Here is a 26258-nt window from a genome sequence, read left to right as displayed (position 1 = left end):
GGCGTGTGTCAACTGGCATAACGTCAACAGATGACCATCCTTTCTCAGTAAGTAATGCACTGTCAGAGCTTTATGTGTGAATTCCATCAACAAGCTGTCATAAAAGTTGTTACTCGGTCGGTCATCTTTCTAGTTGTATTATTGTGTTAGTAAGTATGTATGCTGATTAGTGCATAGGACCACAATGGAAATAAGTCCCCAGGACTTTATTTTATCATTTTTTTTAACCTTCTCATGTCTAACTGTACCGTTTACTGTTTACAAATCTGACTAATAAAGTCATTAATCAATCAATCAACAAGGACCCGTCCAGTCATGCTGTTGCCTGGAACTGGATGCGTGATTGTGACTTTCCTCCTATCTGTTTCAGGTAGGAATATGTAGTCAAATGTATTATGAATATGTTGTTAGATTGTCGCTATTATTTAATGGTGTCTATGCTATTGTCCATCACAATGAGTTACCAGCATGCTAAGCTTGTACAAACAAAGCTTGTAAGGGATTCAATGGTTTGTTAATATTAACATTGTAGGAAAGTAAGCAATTAAACAGTAATTGAAATGCACAGTAAGGTTAAATGCAAAGACTTAAAACATTTAATAAGCAGTATACTGTACTGTACCTGCCAGTAACTGATAAGTCAAGTAGCAAGGTCATGTAACAGGTTTAAAGGTGAAATGGGTGAATTAAATTTAGCATTAATTTAGCATAATCTGGGAACAGTAAATGAACACTTATAAATGATCTTTCTATGCATCCCATGTCTATAATGCTTCATGGACATACTTATAGCACGCACTCACCACTTATATTGACTTATAATCACAGTGATTATAATACATTAACATTATTACAGATATGATCCTTGCAAAAGGATGTCTGTGAGTGTTGAGCAATTATGAAATATTATAATACAATAAAGATTGATTCTGATTCTATGCCAGCAACTACAAAGGTATTTGTATTAGGGACATTTTGGCAGTACATTCAGTGACCAATTCTCATCATCCTGTTTTTTTAACAGTGCTGATTAATTTCACACTATTCAGCAAGCAACCACAGATCACATGTTCATCTCTGAGAACCTCAAGCCTCAAATGTGACACATTTGTGACACCTCTTATGTGAAATAGATAGACTTAGCTCAGCTTTGTACCTGGAAGTTTGCGTAGCAATGTCATAATACAAAAATGTAACTGTTAGTTGAATTATAACCATGAAACTACTTCACATAGTGTACATAGTGTTACATAGTGTAGATCAAACATCCTTTACAGACATTCAAAAAAGAGGAAGGTATTTTTTTGAGATGTCACACTGACACAACCCAACCCAAGCCTAGCCTATATACATATTTTGCATGAACGATCTATCCTTATGAGCCACAACGCATGCAGTGGATAGGTAACAGTCAGGTAAATAAATTGGTGTATTTTAACAAAAATAATTATACATTGTTTGTTTATGTTTATAATTTATATATATTTTCATATTCCACAAACAGTATTTTCTAAATAAGCTGTCGTTAATTTTGTTGTCTTTCTAGCTAAAAACCACAGGACCAGTCATGCTGTTGTCTGTGTTTGTGAGTTGGCTCCTGTCTGTCTCAGGTAGGAATTTGTAGTCAAATTGTTCATGCATAATATGTTGCCAAATTGTTGCTATTATCTAATGGCCGTTTATAAGGTTTATAAGGGATACACAATTAAACAGTAATTGAAAGGCACAGTAACAAATGGACTGCACATGTGCAGTAAGTGATATTTGTTGGTTGAAGTAGGTGTTTAATAGCTCTATTCTGATAGTAAATCATCAGTAACTGGGGTCTCCACATATCTCCAGATAATTAATGACCGAAAACACATTTTAAAACAAAACTAAAGTAATCAAAGGCCAGTAAACACAGTCGACAGTCATCTTGTAAATCAATCTTTGTTCACCCTTTAGAATTGGGAAGTTGAGCAAGTGCTCACTCACTGTCAGAGGGAAAGACAATCAGCCCAATTCGACACAGGTGTTAAATCAAATGCTGTTCAATAGCACCACCCTGTGGCACTACACTTACAGATGATGATAGACAAACCATACATCATTGCCACATCACCTTAGATGTAGGTGTCCCTTGTTGACTTGTGGTGTCCTGTTTTGACTACTTCTGTGTAATAATGACTTTAAGAAAATATGTTCTTTAATATTATGCATTCTGTGCCAGGAATTCTTGGACAAACATCACGCATGTGTGTATTGAAGGGATCAACAGTAGATATGCCATGCCCAGGTACATCTCTCTCTCACACACACACACACACACACACACACACACACACACACACACACACACACACACACACACACACACACACACACACACACACACACACACACACACACACACACACACACACACACACACACACACACACACACTATTTAGAGAATGGTTCGATTTTAAACAGCTGTTTGATGATGTTACGTTATAGTGTATTCTCCAGAGGGTCAGTCAACTCACAGAATCGATAAAGTGAGAGAGAGTGATGCAAAGATGTACCAGTGCACAGCAGACTCCACTGATGCATCACGCTTTAGTCTCAATGTCACAGGTACAGTAGTAGTATCATGATGGAAATGTAGTAATTCAATAATATATATTTTTGACAATGATGGGAAAAATTACGTCATATTGTCCCTCATTACGTCATAGGCTATTGTCTCTTGTTATTGTTAATGGCATTTAATATCACCATTACATCACCTAATCACCTAATGAGTTAAACTTTAATATATTAGCGCCCCTCACTTCACACTTTTTGTATATTTCTAACTTGTCTAAAAATGTGAGCTTTAGACCTACAGGTGAAGGTGATACTCGGTCCGTTGAGAGAGGGACAGGGAGTGATTTTGAACTGCAGTACCAGCTGTCCTCTGACTGACAGGCACACCTACATGTGGTATAAGAATGGCCAGTTCCTCTATGAGGACTCGTCTCCCTGGTATCAAGTTCAACTCCCTGTCAACAGTGAGGAAGAAGTGATCTACTCCTGTGCTGTTAAAGGTCATGAAGCTCTCAAAGCCCCTGATGTTTCAGTCAGTGAGTGGTGACATTATCACATCTGTTCACAATGGAGATACTGTAGGCCTATTGCTGTTTATTAATATAGTTTGAGGTAGATACTAGATATCTAACTAAATACTGTATATATTCTATTTTAATAAATGAATGGTTTATAAGGGTTGTCTCAGTCATTTCAATGACTGCATGTGATTTCTTTCTCCTAGATTCTGTCAATCCAAGCTGCTTTAGAATGACCTATGCTGATGGGAGAATGTGTCCTAAGTCATTGCTGAATAACTCCTGTTCCATCACATTCTTTAGAGGTTAGACACATCAGATTTGTTTAGTCCAGTTAGCGGTTTACACTGTTGTGTTCCCCTATAGGCCTAGGGCTATAGGGTGTCACTTTTCCATAAAGGCCACATGGCTGCTGATAGTTAAGCATAAAATCACAAAAGAATGTATTTATGACAGGGACCGGGTCCAATGTTATGTGTGGGCATTTTTTTGATTGAGGAGTCTTTGCGACATCACTAGTCAGAGCAAAACAATTCTGTTGTTCAACCAACATTACTGATGTACTGATGTATGTACTTCTTCTCAACAGATCTGCATGTCAAAGTGACTGTCATTAATACAGGGATAGTGCAGCTGACCTGCAGAACCACTTGTACTCTGACAAACCTCAAACCCACCTTCCTGTGGTACGGGATTAGAGATTATGTTGCCACTGGTCAGAATCAGACTTATGGAAATTCTGATTATGGTTATTATTGTGCTGTAAAAGACCAAAAGGATCTCCTCTCTCCTTCAGTGTGTGAGTATGAATCAGTCTGTTTACTTGAATTAAATACTATATTCATGCTGCATAATAGGTATGTCTCTTATCATTTACATTTAACATGTTCTTGAATCCATAATCTCAGTTTCCTTATATGCATATTGTTTATTTCAGGTGTTCAAGGTGAAAGCTGCTGGAGAGTGAATTATATGAAATATAGAATCTGTGCTCTGATCGGCTCATCAGTGAACATATCATGTAATTATTCATACCCAACTGGTTATGTGCTGGTAGACACATACTGGTATACCACCAGTATACCAGTAAGTATACCAGTATGGTTGACCCAAGACCCTAACTATGAACATCGTGTGAAGTTCTCTGGACAGACAAAGAACCATCACACCCTGACGATCAATAACCTGACAGAGAGAGACTCATCTGAATACATATTCAGATTTCACACAAATAAGCCAGAAGGAAAAGTGTCTGGTCTACCTGGAGTGAAAATACACGTAACAGGTAGACTTTTGATCATGTCTTGTACTTTCTTCTTTCAATTGTAGTCTTCAGTGTCAAAACAATGAATTGACTACTTGGACAAGCCTGCCATAACATAATGACATTATAACTGTCTTTCAGGCCTTACATTGAAGATGATTCCTGCTGCCAATGCAACAGAGGGACAGAGAGTGACACTGGTGTGTAGCAGCAGCTGTCCTCTGACTGACAACCCCACCTACACGTGGTACCAGAACAGTGTAACCCAGAAACAGAGCCAACAGAACTATGTGGTTCTAGACCCAGTCAGCAGTCAGCATGCAGGAGAATACTCCTGTGCTGTCAAAGGTCACGAGGAGCTCAGAAGTCCCGAAGAAACTCTCACTGTCACACGTGAGTAGAGCTTCAATGTTCACATGTTGGAAACCCTTTCACACATGTGAAACCACAAGTTTCCAAAAATGTATACATTGTATTTGAAGAATGTGTTTCGTTTTTGTCAGTACATTTTTCATCGACATTCAACAACTCTCTCTCCAAAAATCATTATGTAATCCTTCACACAAAAAGTATGATCATTCTCATTGTAACCATACAGAAAATGACATTCACTCGAGAACATTCTGCTACTGTTCATAACTTTATAATAATTTTGTGATGTGTGTATTTCCATGTGCTGTTACGCAATCACCAGCCGCTAAGAATGCAGCTATAGTAGTAATTACTGTAGTCTGCCTCAGCCTGATTATTCTGGTACTGGCCTGCCTGTGGATCAGGTAAAACAAATGTTATTTTGTTTTCCAATTCCTGAATCTACATTTCTGCTTTTCTATTACTACAAGTGGTGCCTTCAATTATTATTGTTTTCTGGTTCAATGTAGGAAGAAGAGAAGTCAGACCTCCAGCACTGAGCCAGCACAAAGCAGACAGGTATTAGAATTACTGGACCGCAAACTGCAGTGTTGTGAGTGTGTGTGTGTGTGTGTGTGTGTGTGCGTGTGTGTGTGCGTGTGTGTGAGAGAGAGAGAGATCTAAAGAAAAATAATTGACCCGCCATACCCCACCACACACAACTTACGTCTCTCCTGTCTCCCCATCAGACCAAGTCAGATCCTATGTATGACAACATCTCAGCTGTGTCCAGGACACTCGTCACTGCTCCACATGGACCCACTGAACCACAGGATGAGCTTCACTACAGCAGCGTCCACTTCCCTCCTTCTACCAGCTCCAACAGCCAACCACCTCAGAGACAAGAAGATGTCCAGTATGCAGCCGTCAACTTCAAAACGTCCTCCAAGTGAGAATCACCGCTTGTTGTGAATGAACATTTGTGGGTCTCCCACATAATTGAACGTGTTGAATTTGACTATGTAGCTACACAAATGCATTTCATGTTACAGTATGTTTATGTTAGAGGGGCATGGTGGCACAGTTGGTAGTGCTGTCGCCTCACAGCTAGAAGGTCCTGGGTTCGATTCCCGCTCGGGGCGCTGTGGGTGCTGGCGGCGTGTTTCCTCCTCCATGTCATCAGTGCCCATACCCGAAGGCGTAAAGGGCCTTTCTGTGTGGAGTTTGCATGTTCTCCCCGTGTCCCCTAGGGTAGGTACCCTCACAAAAACATGCAGTAATCCTGGTCTCTAAACTGCCTCCCCCTGGCCAGCCGGGGCGCCTGATGGAGGGGAAAGGAACTGGTTGGAATAACGTGTTCCTTCCACGCGCTACGTCCAAACCAGGGAAACTCCCCCCTGTCAGGTGTAAAGGAGCAACTTGGACACTCAAGCATGAAGGAAGCATGAGTTAAGTCCGTTGCTCTCCCCAGGTTGGCGGAGGGTGTGTAGAGCCCAGGATCACATTAGATGATTGACACAGGGGTGAAAAATGGGTTACAAAATCATGGGATAAAAAAAATATATATATTAGTATGTTTATGTTAGGTTTCAGGGTATTAGGTCCATCTTGTGTTGAATTGTTCATTAAAATTGACAAAGGATATAAATAAATGAATAAATAAAATGGTAAATGAAGAGCAGCTTCATCGTAATTGATCAACTCAAGGACATTGATTTAACTTGATTATTCAGCCAGGTCAAGCTTAAATCCAGGATTCACTCCTTTGTTCTGTTCTATTTATTATATTATTACTATTTTATTAAAATAACCAATGTGCAACTATTATGAAGTCCTTACAATATTATTTTTCTTTAAGTTAAAGTCTAGGAGAATTATTTATATTATTACGGTACTTTGAAAAGTCATCGAAATCAGTAGTTTTCATCCAGTGGCGAACATGAATGAGCTCAGCGAAAATGTAATGCAAGGCCAATGGGACAAACGGACAAAAGAACACTCAGTTCAATATTCAAATACTTTACTTATATAATTAGTACTATAATACAGTATACACCTCATATTGTCAAGTACAAGATGTAACACATTACTCCAATTTATATAGTGCAGATAGAAGTTTGGATTCATTCCTCTTTACTTCAAGTAAGTTGTTCATTCATTCAAGTCCAGTTGAAACGGTCATCTTTCACGTATTAAAACAATGAATACATTACCATTAAAGGCCATGACAATGGTTATATAAGGGTGGTTATATGAAATCAAGCCCACTGATAAAAAAGGCAGATGTGATTATTTGACATTTAGCTTTGTCAAGCTAAGCTACAAGATTACAAGAACTACAGTAGATGCAGTCTTTTCTCTTCTTTAATTTTTTTTCTTCCCTTCCGTCATATTATGACGTCATATTGATTTGTTTCTGTACTTCTGAGGCCTGTCTGGAGACATGTAAAACTTCATATTTGGGCAAAATGTGTGGAGACAGGAGACATACAATGGCTGTTCTAGACAGCTGACCCGCTCTGTGCCACAGTGTAAAACCTATGCCTTCTTTAGGTTGGGAAAACAACAAGGAACCAGACGGAGCAATTCATATGGAGGAGACTACTTTCACAGCCAATCGAAATTGAGCTTTTGCACATACTTCTGACTCCCCCTCACTTTAGCCAAATCACTCACTCCCCACAGGGCTATACAAGACCGCTGACGTTTCCCTCTACACCAAATCTCTTTCCCAACAATAGCCGATGATGTACAAGCTCACCAAGCTTGCAGGTCTACCATTTTTGCTGAATGTTCGCTCCCAGAATAGGATCGGTGTAGTGATTTATGGTGCATTTACAATGTTTACAATAATATAAAATGAGATTTTGTTTTATTGCTAAGAAAAAGTATGTAGTAGTTCGGGTTTTTCCGATAACTGGTGATGAGAACCTACCCTTTTGTTTTTTTTAACGCCTTATTTTTCAGTTAATGTATGCATGTATATATCTAAATTAATTACATAAATAATTCAACAAATCAAATAATCAATCATTAATCAAATAATCCTAAAGAAAGTCAACAGATGAATCAATGACAAAAAACTATTGTTTGTTGCCAACCTGTACAGGAATGTCTTCATTCTCACGTGCAGTGCAGAGACCTTGGTGTACTACGGTGTAGTAACTCCAATAAGGTCGGATGTTGCTAGTTGCTACATAACATACACGTCCTCTGTGTTACAGCTAAAGCCTGTCTGTCACCATTACATCTCTTTCCTGTAACCCAGCACAGGTAACCCAGCAATACAATGCAACAACCTACTAAGATCTAATACCCGGCATACCTGACATTGTTTGTATTATGCACATACTGTAGTCACAAGGCATTCTTTGCAGTCACACAGAAACGGAGCTTTACATCAAACACATTCAGTAGCACCTCACCTGACTGTGAGTCAAATCACTCCGTGTGGACAATAAAAACACCCTCCCTCCCTGCCTCACCGCCCTCTCATTGTCCCTCAGTCTCTCCATGGGGTGGGTCAGTTCTCCGCTAGCTGTTTGGCGAGTTCCTGGATGATCTCCCTGTTCTCGTACAGGTACATCTGGGTCTCCCACAGCATGTTGACCAGAACGGCGTCGCTTACCTCGTCCAACATCACCTCCTGAGACAACTGAGGGCTCAACCTGGTGTGAAGGACAAGGGCAGGAGGACGTGGTGAGGGCGGAATGCAAAGACAGACGTGCGTGGGGATGGAGGGAGGAGGAGACATGGTGATGGATAAGGCCAGCGGGTGAGAGTCAAAAAACAGAGAGGGGAAGACTAATGAAAGACAGACATAGAAGTATAGATATAGTGAAATGATAATGTAACGTGTGTGATTGACCAACCTGTGGTACATTGTGTCAATCATCTCACACCAAGATCTGGCCCGGTCCACTGCACATCCATCTGAGTCCGTACACTGAAAATCCAGATACAAAACAGCTCTTAGATTAGAAGCGTAAAATAATCACTCAGTTGTGGTGCTGCTGTTAGGTGGGAAACGATTTTAAACACAATGTAGGTTACTCATCTCTGCATGTTGTCTAGAATGTATTTTAGATCTCTTTGTGCTTAACTGAAAGACCACAGTGGAAATGTTATGGCCTCTTGTTTGAGGAGGCAAAAGGTTTATTCTTTAAAATATGTTATTTGTTGATGTAATTTTAACTAATTTGATCACATAGGAAATCATTGTTTGTATTTTCCAGTGTAATATTGCAAATTAGGGTGACCCTCAACGATTTCTCTGAGAATCTTAAATAAAGGTTGAATGAATGAATATATACTCACACAGTCCACCAACATTTTGCCCAGCTCCTTGGCTCCTACAAAGCTCTTGGCCAGTTCCAGAGGGTTGGTCGGTCTGAAGACATCCACTGAATTCACCACCACCTGAGGAGGCTTGCCTGGAGATTGTACATACATGCATGTTTCAAAAACACCACCATTAAAGCCCCACATGTTTGTCCTCTCAAAAGTAGACCAATCACAGCTCATGCCGCTAGTGGATTCTGCCTGAAGTGCATGGTGAAATGAAGTCAGTGAATATGAAAGTGATAATCTTTCTGGTAATTGCTTAATTACACCAAGATTGTTCTTCTTTCAAGCAATTTTGATGTATTTTGAGTATTCATAAAGATTTCCATTTAGCCATCCATTTGACCCTCATCACACAATCAGCCAGCCTGGTTTGCCACTGAAAAATGAGCATTGTGATTCGTTCACAAATTATCACAGCTGCAACCGTAGCATACTAACGTTGATCAACTCAAGGTTATAATAATAATATTTTGTGTACTGCAAAGATTGAAGCAATTTATACATACATACATTGATTGATTGATTGAAATATTTATTAACAGTTTGCAGAATTACAGTTCATTTCAAGCACAAACTCAATACAAAGACTGTTAACTGTGAGTGGACGACCCAATTAAGCATTACACTTGTTTACAACAGGGTCCACCATGTTCAATTCATCAAAACATTTAGAGACGTACAAATAGACACTTCTATATAGTTAAAGAACAGAACAGGAATTCATCATAAAGGAAGCAAAAAGGAAAAGAAAGATATACAGTGAGGGGAAAAAGGGCATGCCTTACATACAATACATTGTCCTCATACATACATTGCTGAAAAGTATTGACTTACCAGTGCCAAGAGAGACCACAATGCCTAGCTTCTTGACATCTTCACCACGCCCCTGAGGATGAAGAAGAGAGAGCACAAAGATGAATGGCACAAACTATGTGATTGATAGTGAATATGAGTACACAACATGACACAGACAGAAAGAAGAAGAACTAGAAAAAGTGCCCTTCTGGGCACAGGTCTCCACCAGGATAGGAATGTAGGACATTGCAGCTTGCCTTCATCTGGTGGTTGGATAAAAGGGCAACAAAAGTAAATCAGGATGGAGTCTGAGAAATCTGAAAGACCGGTTTCGTTGAATGGCTCTAGACTAGACTGTGTACCAATTTGCGTGATGTTTGGACAAAATCTGTAGGTGTACTGTGCAAAAACTTGTTTTGCACAAAGCGGCCTCCTGGTGGCGCTATAACAGGCCGTTCTGGAAAGTTTGGGGCAGAGGTTCATCGTTGGCATCCAGGGAGTGTGTGTGCAAAATTTGGCATCGACCGGGTTAACGGTGGCCGAGATTAGCTGCTCACGGACACACACACACACACACACACACACACACACACACGGACGGACGGACGGACACACGGACGGACGGACACACGGACGGACGGACGGAGTGCAAAACATACTCTCCCCCCATGCCTTCGGCCTGGTGGAGACAATAAAACATTGAATTGATTTATTTAATTGCCTACTGTACCTCTGACTTCAGGGCTTTGTTGTACTGGTGGATTTCTGTCATGGTGTCTAATGTCGGGTTATTGGCCAGCAGCCCTCCATCCAGAAAGCGTCCCATTGGGCGGAAGTAGGTCGGCGCGGCACCACTTGAGCGGGCAGCTCGCCATACAATTTGCTCTGATTGGACATAAAATAAAACGATCAATGGTGGACGAATGGATACGACACAGATTTTGGTGGAGACCCGTGACCCGCAGAATCCAAAGTTCGGTGTGACCCCTGTGCCATTTCCGTGCTCATAGTGTCTGGTAGACAGGACACACACACACACACACACACACACACACACACACACACACACACACACACACACACACCTTCATCAGTCACGCTACGCTTTCTGGGGGGCTGTACAGAGTATCCTACCATCAACACTTCCTCATCCTCCCATCCTGCAACAACAACACAGCTGGCGCTTAAATAACGTGGAAAACCTGGAGATTCAATATGCTTTGCATTAGGAATAGCTGCGTTATGTTCAAAAGAGTACTGTGTGTGAACTGTGAACTCACAAACATTTCCTGTTGCATTCCGAGTGATGAATGTTAAAGATGATAATACTGTACTTTTTTTTTCTTGCAAAACAGTGCTGTGTCATTACGTGAAACGGAAGTCTGAAGTCTGGAGATCGCCATTTCGCCATAAACCGTCGTAAACAGGGACAATGTCACGGCCACCGAGGGTAGTGGCTGTAAAACCAGGCTGTATTACTAGTTATTTTCACATTAATACGTTTTACGCCAGTGCCATCACTGGAGTAAACTTTTCAGCACAATGGCATGTGCGTTTCGGAGACACACAGAAGACTACTCTGTTTTATGGCTGCTAATGAAAAATACAGCCCTACAACAAAATAGAGATCATTCAGAATTTGGGAGGCTTTAATGCTTGGTGCACACTAGAGGATTTTAAAATCTTAACCGATTGTAAAAACATGGGAGACCACAGATATACTGAAACATTGTAATTTAGTTTGTTTGTTATTCATGATGATTGAGTCAAGAGTCAACGCAGGACCACACACCTGTCCATTTACCAGTGTGGACTTGTGACCTCACACTCACATGATCAAACATAACTTCAGAGAAAAACAACATTTCTCAGAGCAAAATGTCTAAAAAAAAAAGAAGGTATGCTTTGAATTACAAACAAAACTGGAATTGTCTTAACTTGATGGGGACCTTTCGCCAGAAATAGCAGATCTACTGTACAAGCTCACAACACGTCCCAACATTGTCTGGTGTAGAGATTCTGTGTGGAAGGAAGCAGACCGTGTACAGTTGTAACTCAGAATAGAGGGTTTAAGTGGTTAATCACAAGAAACAGGGGATTGTGAAAGACAAGCTTTATGCCAGTGCTGGAATATGTAACTAAGAACATTTACTTAAGTAATGTACTTAATTGCAATTTTGAGGTATTTGTACTTGTTTCCAATTTCCAATACCTTTACTTCTGCTCCACTACATTTCGGATCCAAATATTGTACTTTTACTCCACTACATTTATTTGAAAACCTTAGTTACTAGTTATTTTTGTAAGTTTTGATTATTATTAAAAAACATATAGTAACCACTGCAGCCTTATATACATTTTGGCCATTTGCCGATTTGGCCATTAGCCGATCTACAAGCTCACAATGCGTTGTGAGGTTGTAGATCTGCTATTTTCAAAAGATTGTTAATATTGTTATACATTTGAAAACATGAAATGGGACATTCTGCATAATGAGTACTTTGTAGATCTTGTAGATCTGCTATTTTTCAATAGCTAAAGCATAACATAATGCTAACACCAAAAGGGGTTCCCGCCCAAAATGGGTTAAGAACCTTTTGATGCCAATACTTTTGTACTTTTACTCAACTACATTTTGAATTCTGGACTTTTACTTGTAAAGGACCATTTCTAATATTTCTATATTGCAGTATTGATAACCTTGAGTACTGTTTCCACCACTGCTTTATGCAATCAGCTGATGTGACCTACAGTATACGTGGTGAATCCCTGTGAACTAATTGACAGGAGGAAATAACCTGACTCGATGCAATATATTTTCATATATTTACACGTCAAAGTCTTTGATTTCACTTCAACAAGTCAGCTCAATCTTCTGTGGGTTTCCGCTCAATATTCCATTGCTGTTCCTCTCGCTCTATAGGATTTCAAGTCAGGTAAACAATCATAATATTTACAATTTAAAGTTGCGTGGACTCCCATCGTCAAGTTGGCAACATTAAGAAGATGCCTGTAAACGCCTCACACTTCAGGATCATTTAGGCACTTAACCGGTGACATCAGCCTCGAATCGGGAACTCCCCTGCGATTGTCAGGAGGGGGCGACGTGTCGTGAACCCCCAATTTTCCTTGTGAATGCCAGCATTGGAGAACACTTAGCAACAACAAACATTCCTTTTCCTGAGCTACAGTAGCACTTGCTCTAGTGAGGTTTTGCAATAACATTGTGGCAACAAGGGAGACGTTAGTAATAGCTACATCTGAGCATGCAGTAAGTCCAGCCAGACAGTACCCTGTGGGATGGTGAGGGGCTTGAACGTAGCTGTAGTGGAGTAGGGGGGCACTCTGTGGCTGGAGGGGGGATCATAGTTCCTGAAGATGTGCAGCTCCCCTGGGTGTCTGTCTGCAAGCACACTGGTCACCATTACCCTGTACAATATGAAAGAGAAACACCACACTGGATAATATACCATCAAACTACTTCAAAAACGTCACTGACGTCCACACCAGAGGGAGCTCCACAAATCACGCTCAACCCAGATTCCCAAAATGTGGAATGCCGTACCAACAGTCATAAAAGGAAAAACAAGCACTTACAGGTGGCTGCAACTCGGAACTTGTCTGGAAACTGTTTGCTGTACATATTTATATTTTAAATTCCCACTCATTTATATGATTTTTTTTAAAGTATTGTCTATTTGTCTGACTGTCATTAAATGTTTCGATGGATCCCAATGGAAACAAGCCATAGTGCTTTCTTGTGTGTAAACTGTAAATCCTCTTAATATAGTATTCAATCAATCATAAAATGACACAGTAAGAGACACAGTTAACAAAAAAAAACACACTGGTTACCAATACCCTGTCCAAGATGAAAGAAAGAAACAGCAGGAAACCACACTTTAAAAAAAAAGGAACTGGGTGCAAGAAACAAGAAATGGTAAATGAGGAACTGAAAGAAAGCTAAATAGAAACAGCAGAAATGTCATGTGGGCCATGGGAGACAGTGATATCCATCAGTGTTATGTACTCAAAATGTATTTCAAATAAATAAATAAAACATTGACCCACAGTCCCACACTCCGGTGCTGTTGCAGTTACCTGGGATATCGAACTTCTGTCATCTTGGTGTTCTCTCCGAACTCTTTCTTCAGGAAGTCCTCGAGCGGCGCTGACTCATAGGGCCGGGACCCCTTGAACACTTGCTCCTTCATTCTGAAGTATAGACAGCGCAGATAATCCATCGACTTACCTAAACGCAGGGACCAAAAACAGAGCCATCAGAACCACAAGTACAGTGAATGTTACGCAATATTGGAGTGACACAAACACACACACACACACACACACACACACACACACACACACACACACACACACACACACACACAAGGCTGTCTCACCATGGACGATGGCCAGTGCCAGGATGCCTCCAGTGCTTGTACCAGACACCCAGTCAAAGAGCTCTTTGGTGGGCTTGCCAGCCTCTCTCTCCAGGGCTATAAGCATTTGGATCAACACCAGACCCTTTATCCCTCCGCCATCCAGACACAGCACTCTGTCTATCCTGGAAGGACAGGACAAGATCATTATATCAGTGAGACACATGCCTCCATTTCACCCAGTCCTTTTAATTCTGCAGTGAGAGCATAACATTTTGCCAAACATACTTCTTTTTCGATGGTTTGGGGCCGTCGACACTGGATGTTCCTATAGCGCCCACTGCGGACGCCCCATGCATGATGTCCCCAAACCCTGTCAGCCAATGACAGATCATTAACTTGACTATAAACATAATAAACTACAGATGACAAGTGATAGAATTATAATATGCACACTGGCTATGTATTCAACAGCCTAACTTGTGTTATTTACGTTTGTTCTTTTTCCCCCCTTTTTTTTTTTACAGCAAAAAATGTGCTTGGAGGAAAATCCTTTCATTAGGCAATAAAGCTCTTTAACTTGGAGTGTTAACAGTGAATCATGGTTAGAACTGTAGCATGAGGTCATATTTGTATAAATGAACAATGCAGTGCATAGTAGGAGCCTTGGATACAGCAGCTGTATCCTATGTAGCACATGGGGTAGGAAACCTTGAGCCCGGGTGCCAACATTGGTGATCACTGGCACACTGGCATAGCTGTGAGAGAGGCATTTTCTTTTAAAATTAAGTATTCAAAAAAGGGGTTTAGTTAGTTAAATTAGGCCCCCCTCACATTTATATACCAATGACATCCTGCACATAATTCTACATTCATTCAAACTCTGAAGTCTTGACTGGGGAGGGAGTCTGGGAGATAGGTTGTCTGTACATGAACGCAGCACACAAAACCAACAATCTTATCAAAATCCAATAAATATGAAAGTGAAACTTACTGTAATTAGGTTACGCTGCATAATTCATTATAATACAAAGATATGTTTCTCCCTTAAAACATGCCTCTTGTTTTGATGGTTATTTCAAGTTCAACAGCACAAAGTAAGCATATTGTGTCTCTGGACAGTGTGATGTTGGCTGTGGTACAAAATGCAGAGCACGTCCCATATTAGAATGAAGCACTAAGTAGAAGCGCTTCCAATTCACTAATTAATTTGTTCAATCCAATCTGAGAACTGCTGACAGTTGCTTCGAAAAACAGGAAGGGTGTAACACGGGTGCATGAGCTACAATTATATACAATAAATAAATAATAATACATTTTTAGTTAATTGGTCCTTTGTTGTACTGTACACGGTTACGTAACAATTTTAACATTCCATCCCTAACGGTCTACAAACACCACACCAAGCACAAAAACAGATAAACGACAAGATGAAGGCCTGGGTGGTCATTACAAAATAACAAACCAGCTCATTATTTCCATTGAAAACTCAGAGTAAAGCAAGCGTGAAAGCGGTTACGGTTGAGAGGGAGGTTCTCTGAGGACACGCCAGGCCCTCCAGGGGCTCGTGAAGAAGACATTCAGCCAGGGGGGCTTAGGGGGTAAGACCACTTTTGTAGAGGTTTGGGTTGTGTAGTCACCTTGCCATGATGTAACTCCAAATGTGGACAAGAAATCTAAAATAATTTATTGCTCCAGTGATTAGAAATTGAGAATTCAAAATATGCTCCTCATTGAATTACATTGTACGCTGAAACGGCTCTCAAAGTCACTCTTTTAGTACGTAAACAAACACACACAAAGTTGACAGTCAGACACCGGCTTTGTTTGTTTACGTACTAAAAGAGTGACTTCGAGAGCTGTTTCAGCATTACAATGCAAGTAAATGTGGAGAATATTTTGAATTATCAATTTCTAATCACTGGAGCAATTTTTTTGTAATTTCTTGTCCACATTTAGAGTTACACATTTGGATGGCAAGGTAACTACACAGCCCAAACGTGGTGAGTGGTCTTACCCATTAAGTAAGAAAAGGAAATGAGAAGAAATGGCATGGAGGACGGGCATTACCTATGCCTGGAGAAGTGGCCTTGACGTTGCTGGGGGGAGGACTGTTGGGGGAGGGAGGGAGACACCGCTGTACCCCTACATGACACAGCATGTCCAGCAGTATCTTTCTGTTAGGGCCTTACAGCACACAGTACACACAAGCCAATGGGGTTAGACATGCGCGCACATCAAGACATGCACGGACGAAGTGTGAGGAAGAGGGAGGGATAAAGAGGGAGGGGATGAGAAGAAACGGACTGAAGAGAATGCATTTACAAATAAAATAATCCAAACCGCTATCACATCCTTCAAGATAAAAGTGGTGAGATCACATATTATAAAGCCTGGTTTAACTAACTACCAGTGTTGTACTCCAGAAATAGCAGATATACAAGCTCACAAAGTGTTGTGCTGCGATGCGTTGTGAGCTTATAGATCTACATTGAGCATCTAACAAAGTATATCTCAGGTTTATTAATACACCCCATCAAACCTGCAACAAACACACACATGTTATAACACTGCATAGAGAGAGATGCATCCATGAGTGACTAATTATGCTATAATGTTGTCTGACTCAATATTGTTGTATTATTTTACAAATACGATACGACATATGGATAATGAAAAGTCTAAAAAAACATGGGTGAGTTGTTTGAACAATAACTGCAAGAGCAGATTTAACAAGTTTGTTAAATGATGACACACTGTTTGATGTTCACATCTTCTGCGTAAACCTTGCGTATCATGTTAATTATTACATATCCAATCATTTTCATGCAAAACTAAACCATTTACAACAATGCACATGCTCTTCAATGGCGGTAGATGTTAGCTTGTGAGTCTCAAACTGGCTTGTAAGATCAGGGTAAGGCCCTTTAACTTGGCCCTTAGAGTTTCCCTCAACCTCTGCTCACTTCTTTTACAATGTCCATCATAGTTCCATAATATATCCCTACCTTTGCTGGTGCGTGCAGCGATGAGTCCTGGTGTCTCTCCCAAGTCATTGTGAATCTCTACGTCTGCCCCGAACACAATCAGAGCCTTGATCAGTTCCATGTGGTCCAGCTACAAAGCAGAGGGTCACATAAAACCAAAAATAATATATATATAGTTAATCCATAATTACTATGAGAAGACAATAATTGCATAGAAGACATATAGACTACATAGAAATAATGGATAATAAAACATACAGGACGTTTTATGTAGACCAACTAGCTTGGTAGCTAATAGTTGTTTCTCCGGTAGTTTTTGTCATTTCCCAGGGAAATCAAAGAGACTCTATTACACAAGTGTTGCAATCTATAAGGGATATCTTTAACCTGGATTAAACAGACTGGTATATTTCATGGGAAGAGCGTATATTTCCTACACACACACACCTTCATTGCCAGGTGCAGAGCAGTGTTTCCGTCCTGCCCTTTGAGGTTGGCGTCTCCTCCATGAGTGAGCAGCACCATGGCTGCCTCGAAGCGGTCCTTCTTGGTGAGGATGTGGAGGGCGCTCTCCCCCGTCTTACTGAGGTAGTTCACTAAGCAGCCACGCTCCAACAGCATCAGGCACATCTGGCAGAGAGAGAGAGAGAGAGAGAGAGAGAAAAAGGTAGAAAGCAATTGAAAGAGAGACGTGGACATGTAGGCAGAGAAGAGAAAGAGAGAGAAACAGATGTGTTCCTCAAGCGCTGAATTTGTGTCATTTGTCATCTGTTGCAGCATGTGAATTTACAGTATAAAGACTACTATACTTATATTGTGTTGTTCTTTACCTCAGCTGTCTTGACCCAGTGTAGAGGGGTTCCTCCATACAAAAGATCCTCCGCCTGCAGCTGGCCTGGGTCTGCCGACAGGATAGCCTCAGCACAGCTGCAGAGTAACGGACAGGAAAAGTTGGACTAGTACGCACACATTATTCAGACATGCATATCGTCGCTGTTGGACAGAAACCTTGGGAAATAACCCTTGTTCCAATGGATACAATGTAGTTACTATTCATCTATACTTTTCAATATCCATAAAACCCAGAGACAGACTTAACCCATTCTGACCGGGCACCCATTTTGGTGTTGGCATCATGTTATGCTTTAGCTATTGAAAAATAGCAGATCTACAAGCTCATATCGCGCCACCGAGTGGCGCGATACGAGCTTGTAGGTCTGTTATTTTTTTGAAAAATCGAAGAACGACTGACATTTTTAGAATCTGATCTCAGGTCAGAATGGGTTAATCAGACCAGTGTGTGTCCAGTGGAAAACTCGTATGAATCTGATCTCAGGTCAGATTGGGTTAACCACTTTCAACCTGGGCACGGGCATGTCACTATGCTACAGAAGACGAAGAGCAAAGAACACAAAATGAGACAAACAGCACAACTATCCAAGGATTATTAATACATTCACAGCATCATCCATCTCACTCACCCTTTTTCGTTGTATTTCATGGCAGTGTGTATAGGGTACCCACTGCCTCCCACGATGTTGCACCTGGCACCGCCGCCCAGGAGGGCCTTGACGGCCTCCACCCGGCCCAGGCGACATGCCACGTGGAGCGGCGTCTCCCCGGAATTGTTGAGCTCATCCACCCCCGCACACAGGCGCGAGCACAGCACCTGGCGGCCATGAAGGTTGGACGGAGGGTTAGAGGAGACAGGAAGAGGCAGAACAGAATGGGGGTTAATGGAATGATGATGTGAAGAAGGTAATAGAACACAACATGTCCACACACACACACACACACACACCTTTAATTCTTCGCCTAGGGAACAGTCATGATGTAAAGCAACCACACAATTAACTCAACATGCATCTCATCCTGTTACTATAGCAATATGACACTGCACGTTCCAAACCTATGGTTCCAACAAGCAGGAAAGAGGCAGAAACCGAATAGCCTAGCTAGCCTACTCGGTCTCTGACGTTTTACACTAGCAGATAGAAAACATAAATAAGCGACAGTCCCTGTCGACAGTCCCTGTCGAATATTCACTGTGTTAGGATCAGTATCACTATCACACAGTATTGCTTAAGTTTTGTAACAAGTCTAATCACTTTGCATGCATGTGATCTACAACTGGTAAACACTAAACAGCAATGTTACCAAAGATGTAGCAATGTATATTTCATCACATTTAAGGTTCCATTTTAAAGATCTTTAAAAAGTTGTGACTGGTTTAATATCACTCAATCCCCCGCTTCCCAAATTACCTCAGCAATGCAATGCAAAGTGCATCTCGGTCGATGATAGAAAAGAGTTATAACATGACCCATCAGTGGATGTTGTGAAGGGAGGGAGGAGGGGGGGCTAGACTCATCTCAGATGAAGACACTCGAGTCGGGTTTCAGCAACCTCACACCAACCACAGTACTACTACCTGACTGGAGACCTGCTTTCTCTCCATTTCATGCTCAGTTCTGTGATCTGGTCCTAGACCTGAGATCAGATCCTAAAAATGTATTCTACATCCTGACAGTTTCCTGAAAAAGCTATGTTTCTTCTATGTCAGTCGATTCTTCAAAAATAGCAGACGTACAAGCTCTTAGCGATCTGCTATTTTTCAATAGCTAAAGCATAACATAATGATTTAATCCTGTGATGAGGTAGGACCTCTGCTGGTTGACAAGAGGTAATGCATTAAAGTCAATACAGTATGCAATGAAGCCTCTGCTCAAACAAGCAGTCCCTTGTGCAGTAGCTCACTCTCAACACATTTCAGAGCATGCACAGGTTTGAATCCCGGGTAGGACACAGTTATGGATTGCAGTTTAATTTATGTCTATGTTCTGTGCTAGACCACAAATTGTCTTTTGATTAAGCAATAATACACAAGAGGGTGTGCGTTGCTGTCATTAATGGCACACCTGCGTTGCTGCAGGACACTTTGAAATATTTATTTCTATTGATGACAACTTATGATGCTTTGAAGCTCTGCCCTCCTTTGACTTGGTAGTAAACAGCTCATTCTCAACAGAAGACTTTTCATCTGTTTTTGAACATTTCAAGCAGCATTTTTCACTGTGGTCAGTGGTGACTTGCATACCATTTCTTTTCGACCACACCTTATGCACTCCATTAATCATTTGCCTTTCAAAAATATATGTTGTTATCCCACAAAGGATTGAACAAACATATTGCCATTTTCAGGGAATTATGTCTACTGTGTAGCTGTTTTGTTGTCGGGTACCAAACTACCACAAATCTTGTGCATGTCATTCAGACACAAATTCTTAATTTAGATTAGATTGTGAACAATTAGGATAGTTATGTTTTTACATTATTAATGTGCCATTGGTTCATAAAATGCACACAGGTTGGCAGATACTGTACAAATACCTTATCACAACTCTTCTGTGAGTTTTGCATTCTTTCACACTCTTCATCAGTTTACGGTGTTCGTTCATAGCCATAATATGTGGTTCTCTTTCATGAGCCCATGCACATACAGTACTATATGCTGCTGTAGCATGAGCCGTAATTCGTCTGTTCTTGTGTGTACATACTGTAGTGTAGTCGGCGTAGTGTAGTGTAGTTTTGGGCGGCGGTGGCTCAGGGGTAGTGCCTGGATGGTAACCGCAAGGTTGCCAGTTCGAACCCGGGCTCCCCCAGAGTTACTGTCAAAGTGTCCTTGAGCAAGACACTGAACCCCTAATTGCTCCCGATGTGCTGGTTGGTGCCTTGCATGGTTTCCGATGCCATCGGTGTATGAATGTGTGTGTGAATGGGTGAATGTAATGCACAATCTCTGTAAAGCGCCTTGGATAAAGGCGCTATATAAATGCACCATTTACCATTTAGTCGATACATTCATACATACATGCACTGTACATACACACAGTATGCTGTAAAACAACACAGGGGAGACAAAAGTCCTCTGATTCTCACCTGTATGACAGCAGGAGAGTCCTGCTTGGCGGCGGAGTGCATGGGAGACTCTCCGTTACGGTCCTTGATGTCAGTGCGAGCCTGGCTCTCCTCCAGCAGCTGTTTCACACACACCACGTCGCCACGCTCACACGCCAAGTGCAGAGGGGTCTGTCCTGACGTGTCCCGTGCATTGATCTGACTAAAAAAATAAAATAGCGGTTGTGTAATTTCAGCAATTACAATTTATAGTTATCCTGGGCAATTCGCAATAAAAATAGTTTTTTAGGATTGAATGCGTCTTGCTCAACACAAACAATTCACTGTTGGTGCCGGACATTTGGCTGTTGCCAGACAGCAGACCAGACTCAGAGCATTTTCATTAGTTACAACTGTGGTTTCAGTATTTTAGTTATAAACTCAGCTCACAAGTAGCAATTATAATACATCAATAATGAATATATTTACTACAATGTACAACACTAAACTCAGAACAGTGTCATATGCACACTTGCAGAGTTATAACAAACACGGAGGACTTTTCTGTGCAGATAGAAGAACAGGTATCCAAAAGGGAAGCACGCACGTCGCACATCTCAAAATATTCTACGGGTGCTGAATAGAAATACGTACAGATTAGAAGGAAGGAAATCTGCACACCGGAAGACCGCATCGGTGTGTGGACTTCCAGTTCCTTCCTTCTAATTTATAAAAGAACGCGCATGAAAATAGCAGTGCCCACCCACATGTAGTCACTGAAAGTAACCGACTCCCGAGTGCCATATCTAGCAAATGCAGCTCCATAAAAGAAGAGTCTCAGTCTGACCTCTGCACATAGTTGTGTTTCAGGCACTCCCTCAGGCCGGTGTCCACAGCGATGTGGGCAGAGCTCCAGTCCGGGTGGCTGCGGAGGCAGTCTACTATTGGCTGGGCTGTTTCGGCCTTTAGCAGAAGGGTCTCATAGAATGGGCGGAGCTTGAGGGCATACTGTGGGAACCAGTTCATGGCGTTCTCCTCGGTCGCCACCTGGAATAGCCTAAAAGGATGCCAGTGGATGTAACTGTCAGTGATGTAATGTAACCTTTTACTTACAGAAGACTTTGATTTTTTTTGATTGAAATATTTATTAACAGTTTGCAGAATTACAGTACATTTCAAGCACAAACTCAATACAAAGACTGTTAACTGTGAGTGGACGACCCAATTAAGCATTACACTTGTTTACAATAGGGTCCACCTTGTTCAATTCATCAAAACATTTAGAGACGTACAAATAGACACTTCTATATAGTTAAAGGACTAAGAAGGAGCTTATAGATACGCCAACCAGAATGCCTCCCCTTGCGTTATAATGATTTGCTTTAAATTAGAGTGGTCATCTATCTGGTCTATGTACATTTACTTAATCGATCACACCAATAATGAGCATATCACACATCCCTTTGGTATACTGTATAGAACAGTGGTTCTCAATGTGTGGTCGTGGACCTTTAACCCATTCTGACCTGAGATCAGATTCATACGAGGTTTCCGCCGGACACACACTGGTCTGATGAACCCATTCTGACCTGAGATCAGATTCTAAAAATGTCAGTCGTTCTTCGATTTTTCAAAAAATAGCAGACCTACAAGCTCGTATCGCGCCACTCGGTGGCGCGATATGAGCTTGTAGATCTGCTATTTTTCAATGGCTAAAGCATAACATGATGCCGACACCAAAATGGGTGCCCGGTCAGAATGGGTTAAAAGCCAGACCGCAGCAGGGCAACTACTGTAGTCGCAACTCAAAACCATAGCATGCAATGGCAGTTGCAAGGAGTTGCATTGGGGTGGACTAGACTTTGCATTGGTGCGGTCTGGCCTTAGGGTCATTACGTGGGTTCATTGGTGCGGTCTGGCCTTAGGGGTCATTACGTGGGTTCCACTAAGGGGGTCCCCTTTCACAAACTACATAATTGGTAGTGTTACTCTATCAATTAAATGTGACCCCAAGTCCAGCTGTCTCGCATAAATCTTTCATCACTCTTTGGCCTTGGTTTCCTATCTCTCGCCACACTGACCTATCTGAAATAACATTAAACTGCAAAAAGAATGTATCTTAAATAATAATTGTTTTACGTGTCAGTCAGTGGAAATCTATGGTTGGCTAAATCAATAAAGTTTTTGTGTGTGGGCTTTCAGTCTGATTGTCTACACTCTACATTGTAAATCAATATATTTTTTTTTACCTTAGAGCCATAGTTGGAGTTTCGGGACACGTAAGCAGACAGTCCCATGACTGATATGAAGGGTTTTTGTAAAGAAACATACGTCCCTCCTCCTTAAGCCGGACTTTTCCACCTCCACTGTAGTCAGACAATTGTACTTCTCGGACCCGATAAGGGTTCGAGAAGAGGTTGGACACAGAGGTGACTGTGTCGAATATCCGACCAATGAACTGCATCTTTATGCTTTATCTGGAGAAAGAGATGGAAAAAGCTGTGGAAATACACAATATTGTAATATATTACAATAGTAGTAATATAGCTAGGCTATCTTGCAGTGAATATATTTCAACGGTACATAGGCAGCTATATACATAATATATACTTGAACTATAGTTACAAAAATAATACTGTACTCTCATCAACACTACAACACTACTAAACCATTATTGCAGCCAAGGACTTGTTTAAATACACGACTGATGAAATTATGTCTGATGTCTGCAGTCACAGTCAGCACTGCACTGTTGAGAGCTTTTTATTATGGACATGACCGTCATGATTATCATGACACGAGCATCATGTGAACCATGGCTATGTTCAATTTAAATGTATTACCTCCACAAAGAGGGACTATCACACTGAGCCGAGGTGTCACACGCCACAAGGCTTCAAGGCAGGCTGACCATTAATATCAGTATCACACACTATGAATAAAGTACACTAGTCAATTCAGCTGTTTCTTACCACTTCTATCAATTCGACACGATCATTAACCCAAGCTCAGGGCAGCTTAGGGCAGCTATATATGCTTAAATGTTCCAACTTCCTTATACCACTAATCGGCTATCTATCTACCTATAGTCGCGGCAGCATAATCGCATTCATAAAATGAGCTTTGTGTAGTTGACTGTACTGTACCTGCTGCGCTCCGTTGGGATGTGATCCGGATACCAGTAGTTGACAGCTATGGATGACAGTCGACTTTTGATATTACATCAACAACCGGGTCGCTGCAACCAACCCTCACTGATGTCACGGATAATGCGAGCTGCACCAATCACAGAGCAGGGACTTGCAGATGGATAAGTCAAATGGGGCGGGCCATAAAGCAGCTATAAACAGCACACTGGGCAGTTTAGCAGCTAGGTCTGATCTGAGATCAGTACAGATCAGTCTTTTTTCCCTTTTATTTTTTGAATATGAAAATAAATTTGAAAACGACATTATAAAAACGTTATAAAATCTATATAGATAGATGCAATAGATTAATTAAAATGTAATAACTCAGGTATTCACTATTCAGGTTTAGTAAACAGTGTTATGTAGTTTATGGAGTAAGGTGGTAATATTAATTAAGCTACATCTTACAATTTAGCCACCAAACAAAAAGTAGAGAGTTCATCATTAACCAACTCTGTACAGTCATGAACTGTTAATGTCACTGTTGTCATATTGTTACTTTGTCACCAATAAGAATATAGCCTCCCTGCATGTATATGACATTTAAAATGTAAGAACATCATCTATCATCTATTATAAAAACCAGCTTATCCAATCAATGACAGTGGCATAGCTCATGCTCCAATCAGTGTGTTGGCCTTTTGCCCTCTTGAGGCTGCTGATATAGCTATGACAAAGCACATTAAGTGAGTGAGTAATGAAAATAGTGAAGCCTACTGTAAAGGCCAGACCATGCAACTATAGTCACTCACAACTGCCATTGGGGACACGGTTGCAAGGAGTTTCATGATGTTGCGACTAGCATTGCAGGTTGCATAGCTGACAACTACAAGCTCACAACATGTCACGTTGTGCGCTTGTAGATCATCTAATTTTAATTTTAAATATAAATCAGGCTGAGGCATAGCGCCAACCCTAACCTCTAAAATCTAATGTGTAAATGCATAATAATATATATATATGCAATAATATAACCAATAATAACCCAATATCTTTAAATATCTTCAATATCTATAAATGCACCAAGTCTCTGTCTGTCTGTGTGGTAAATGGTAAATGGTGCATTTATATAGCGCCTTTATCCAAGGCGCTTTACAGAGATTGTGCATTACATTCACCCATTCACACACACATTTATACACCGATGGCAGCGGAAACCATGCAAGGCACCAACTAGGACATCGGGAGCAATTAGGGGTTCAGTGTCTTGCTCAAGGACACTTCGACAGTAACTCTGGGGGAGCCCGGGTTCGAACTGGCAACCTTTGCGGTTACCATCCAGGCACTCTACCCCTGAGCCACCGCCGCCCTGTGTACTGTTGTAATCCACGTAATTTGACTCGCCCCACTGACATCACAACACTCCATATTTGGGCATGTCTGACACAGAACTCCATATAGGAATAAAGGGACAAAGAGAGATAGATACATAGACCCCCCACGGCTTCCCAAGCCGTGTATATAGACCGATTCACAGAGGGGTGCCCTGGGCGCGGCCATTACTGAGGGGTAATCCATGGAGCAGGTGCTCCGTAGGCCAGGTGTAGCTAATCAGTGCTGCAGTACTCAATGGTACACCTCAGTAATGGCCGCACCCAGGAAACCCTCTGTGAATCGGTCTATACACGGCTTGGCAAGCCGTGGATCTACAAGCTCCAAGTGTTGCGTCCACATCATAGACTGTATACAGTAGGTACACATGCAGCGCGTTGTGAGCTTGCAGATCGTCGGTGTCCCACTCACCATGAATCCAAGCAGAGGTCCTCACAAGAGTCACAAGTATAGTTAAAACACTGCCACTGCCAGTGATCTCATTGATCTGTGGCTTGCTATAGGCCTACACTCTCAATTAGGGATTTTCCCAGAGGTTAATTTCACTGATGTGTGCAACCTTTATTAAAATAGTTTCATTTGTATTGGAGTATTGTGAAGCTTGAGGTAGTTCATAATCGCTTCAACGTGATGCCTGGGTGAGAT

General features: G+C 41.3%; 2 protein-coding genes across 5 annotated transcripts; one reads left to right on the top strand and one right to left on the bottom strand.

Annotated features, from left to right (window-relative positions):
* The first annotated feature begins 295 nt into the window (after positions 1–295).
* On the top strand, positions 296–5749 carry LOC310858780 (uncharacterized protein). 2 transcript variants are annotated; one of them, XM_083765040.1, is made up of 13 exons: positions 296–370; positions 1278–1415; positions 1560–1610; positions 2213–2278; positions 2481–2600; positions 2846–3088; positions 3277–3375; positions 3660–3869; positions 4008–4355; positions 4476–4727; positions 5029–5110; positions 5216–5264; positions 5435–5749. In XM_083765040.1, the coding sequence occupies exons 3-13, from the start codon at positions 1568–1570 to the stop codon at positions 5636–5638; spliced, it is 1716 nt and encodes a 571-aa protein (XP_083621166.1). In that variant the 5' UTR covers positions 296–370; positions 1278–1415; positions 1560–1567; the 3' UTR covers positions 5639–5749. The 2 variants fall into 2 exon arrangements, with proteins under 2 accessions (XP_083621166.1, XP_083621165.1); XM_083765039.1 differs by having other exon boundaries at positions 1547–1610.
* Positions 5750–6376: 627 nt separating this feature from the next.
* pla2g6 (phospholipase A2, group VI (cytosolic, calcium-independent)) lies at positions 6377–24287 on the bottom strand. 3 transcript variants are annotated; one of them, XM_083766055.1, is made up of 18 exons: positions 24240–24287; positions 23343–23570; positions 21941–22150; positions 21136–21316; positions 18678–18865; positions 18027–18123; positions 17644–17826; positions 17218–17326; positions 16280–16396; positions 14498–14582; positions 14231–14394; positions 13929–14079; positions 13120–13256; positions 10558–10712; positions 9867–9918; positions 9003–9118; positions 8558–8631; positions 6377–8353 (listed from the first exon to the last, which is right to left on the bottom strand). In XM_083766055.1, exons 2-18 carry the CDS (start codon positions 23555–23557, stop codon positions 8209–8211), a joined length of 2379 nt encoding a protein of 792 aa, XP_083622181.1. In that variant the 5' UTR covers positions 23558–23570; positions 24240–24287; the 3' UTR covers positions 6377–8208. The 3 variants fall into 3 exon arrangements, with proteins under 3 accessions (XP_083622181.1, XP_083622182.1, XP_083622183.1); XM_083766056.1 differs by lacking the exon at positions 24240–24287 and adding an exon at positions 24066–24090; XM_083766057.1 differs by lacking the exon at positions 16280–16396.
* Positions 24288–26258: the final 1971 nt, after the last annotated feature.

Source organism: Protomyctophum parallelum (assembly GCF_964188405.1).
Source record: "Protomyctophum parallelum genome assembly, chromosome: 5".
Lineage (NCBI taxonomy): Eukaryota > Metazoa > Chordata > Actinopteri > Myctophiformes > Myctophidae > Protomyctophum > Protomyctophum parallelum.
This window is presented reverse-complemented; position numbering and strand designations above follow the sequence as displayed.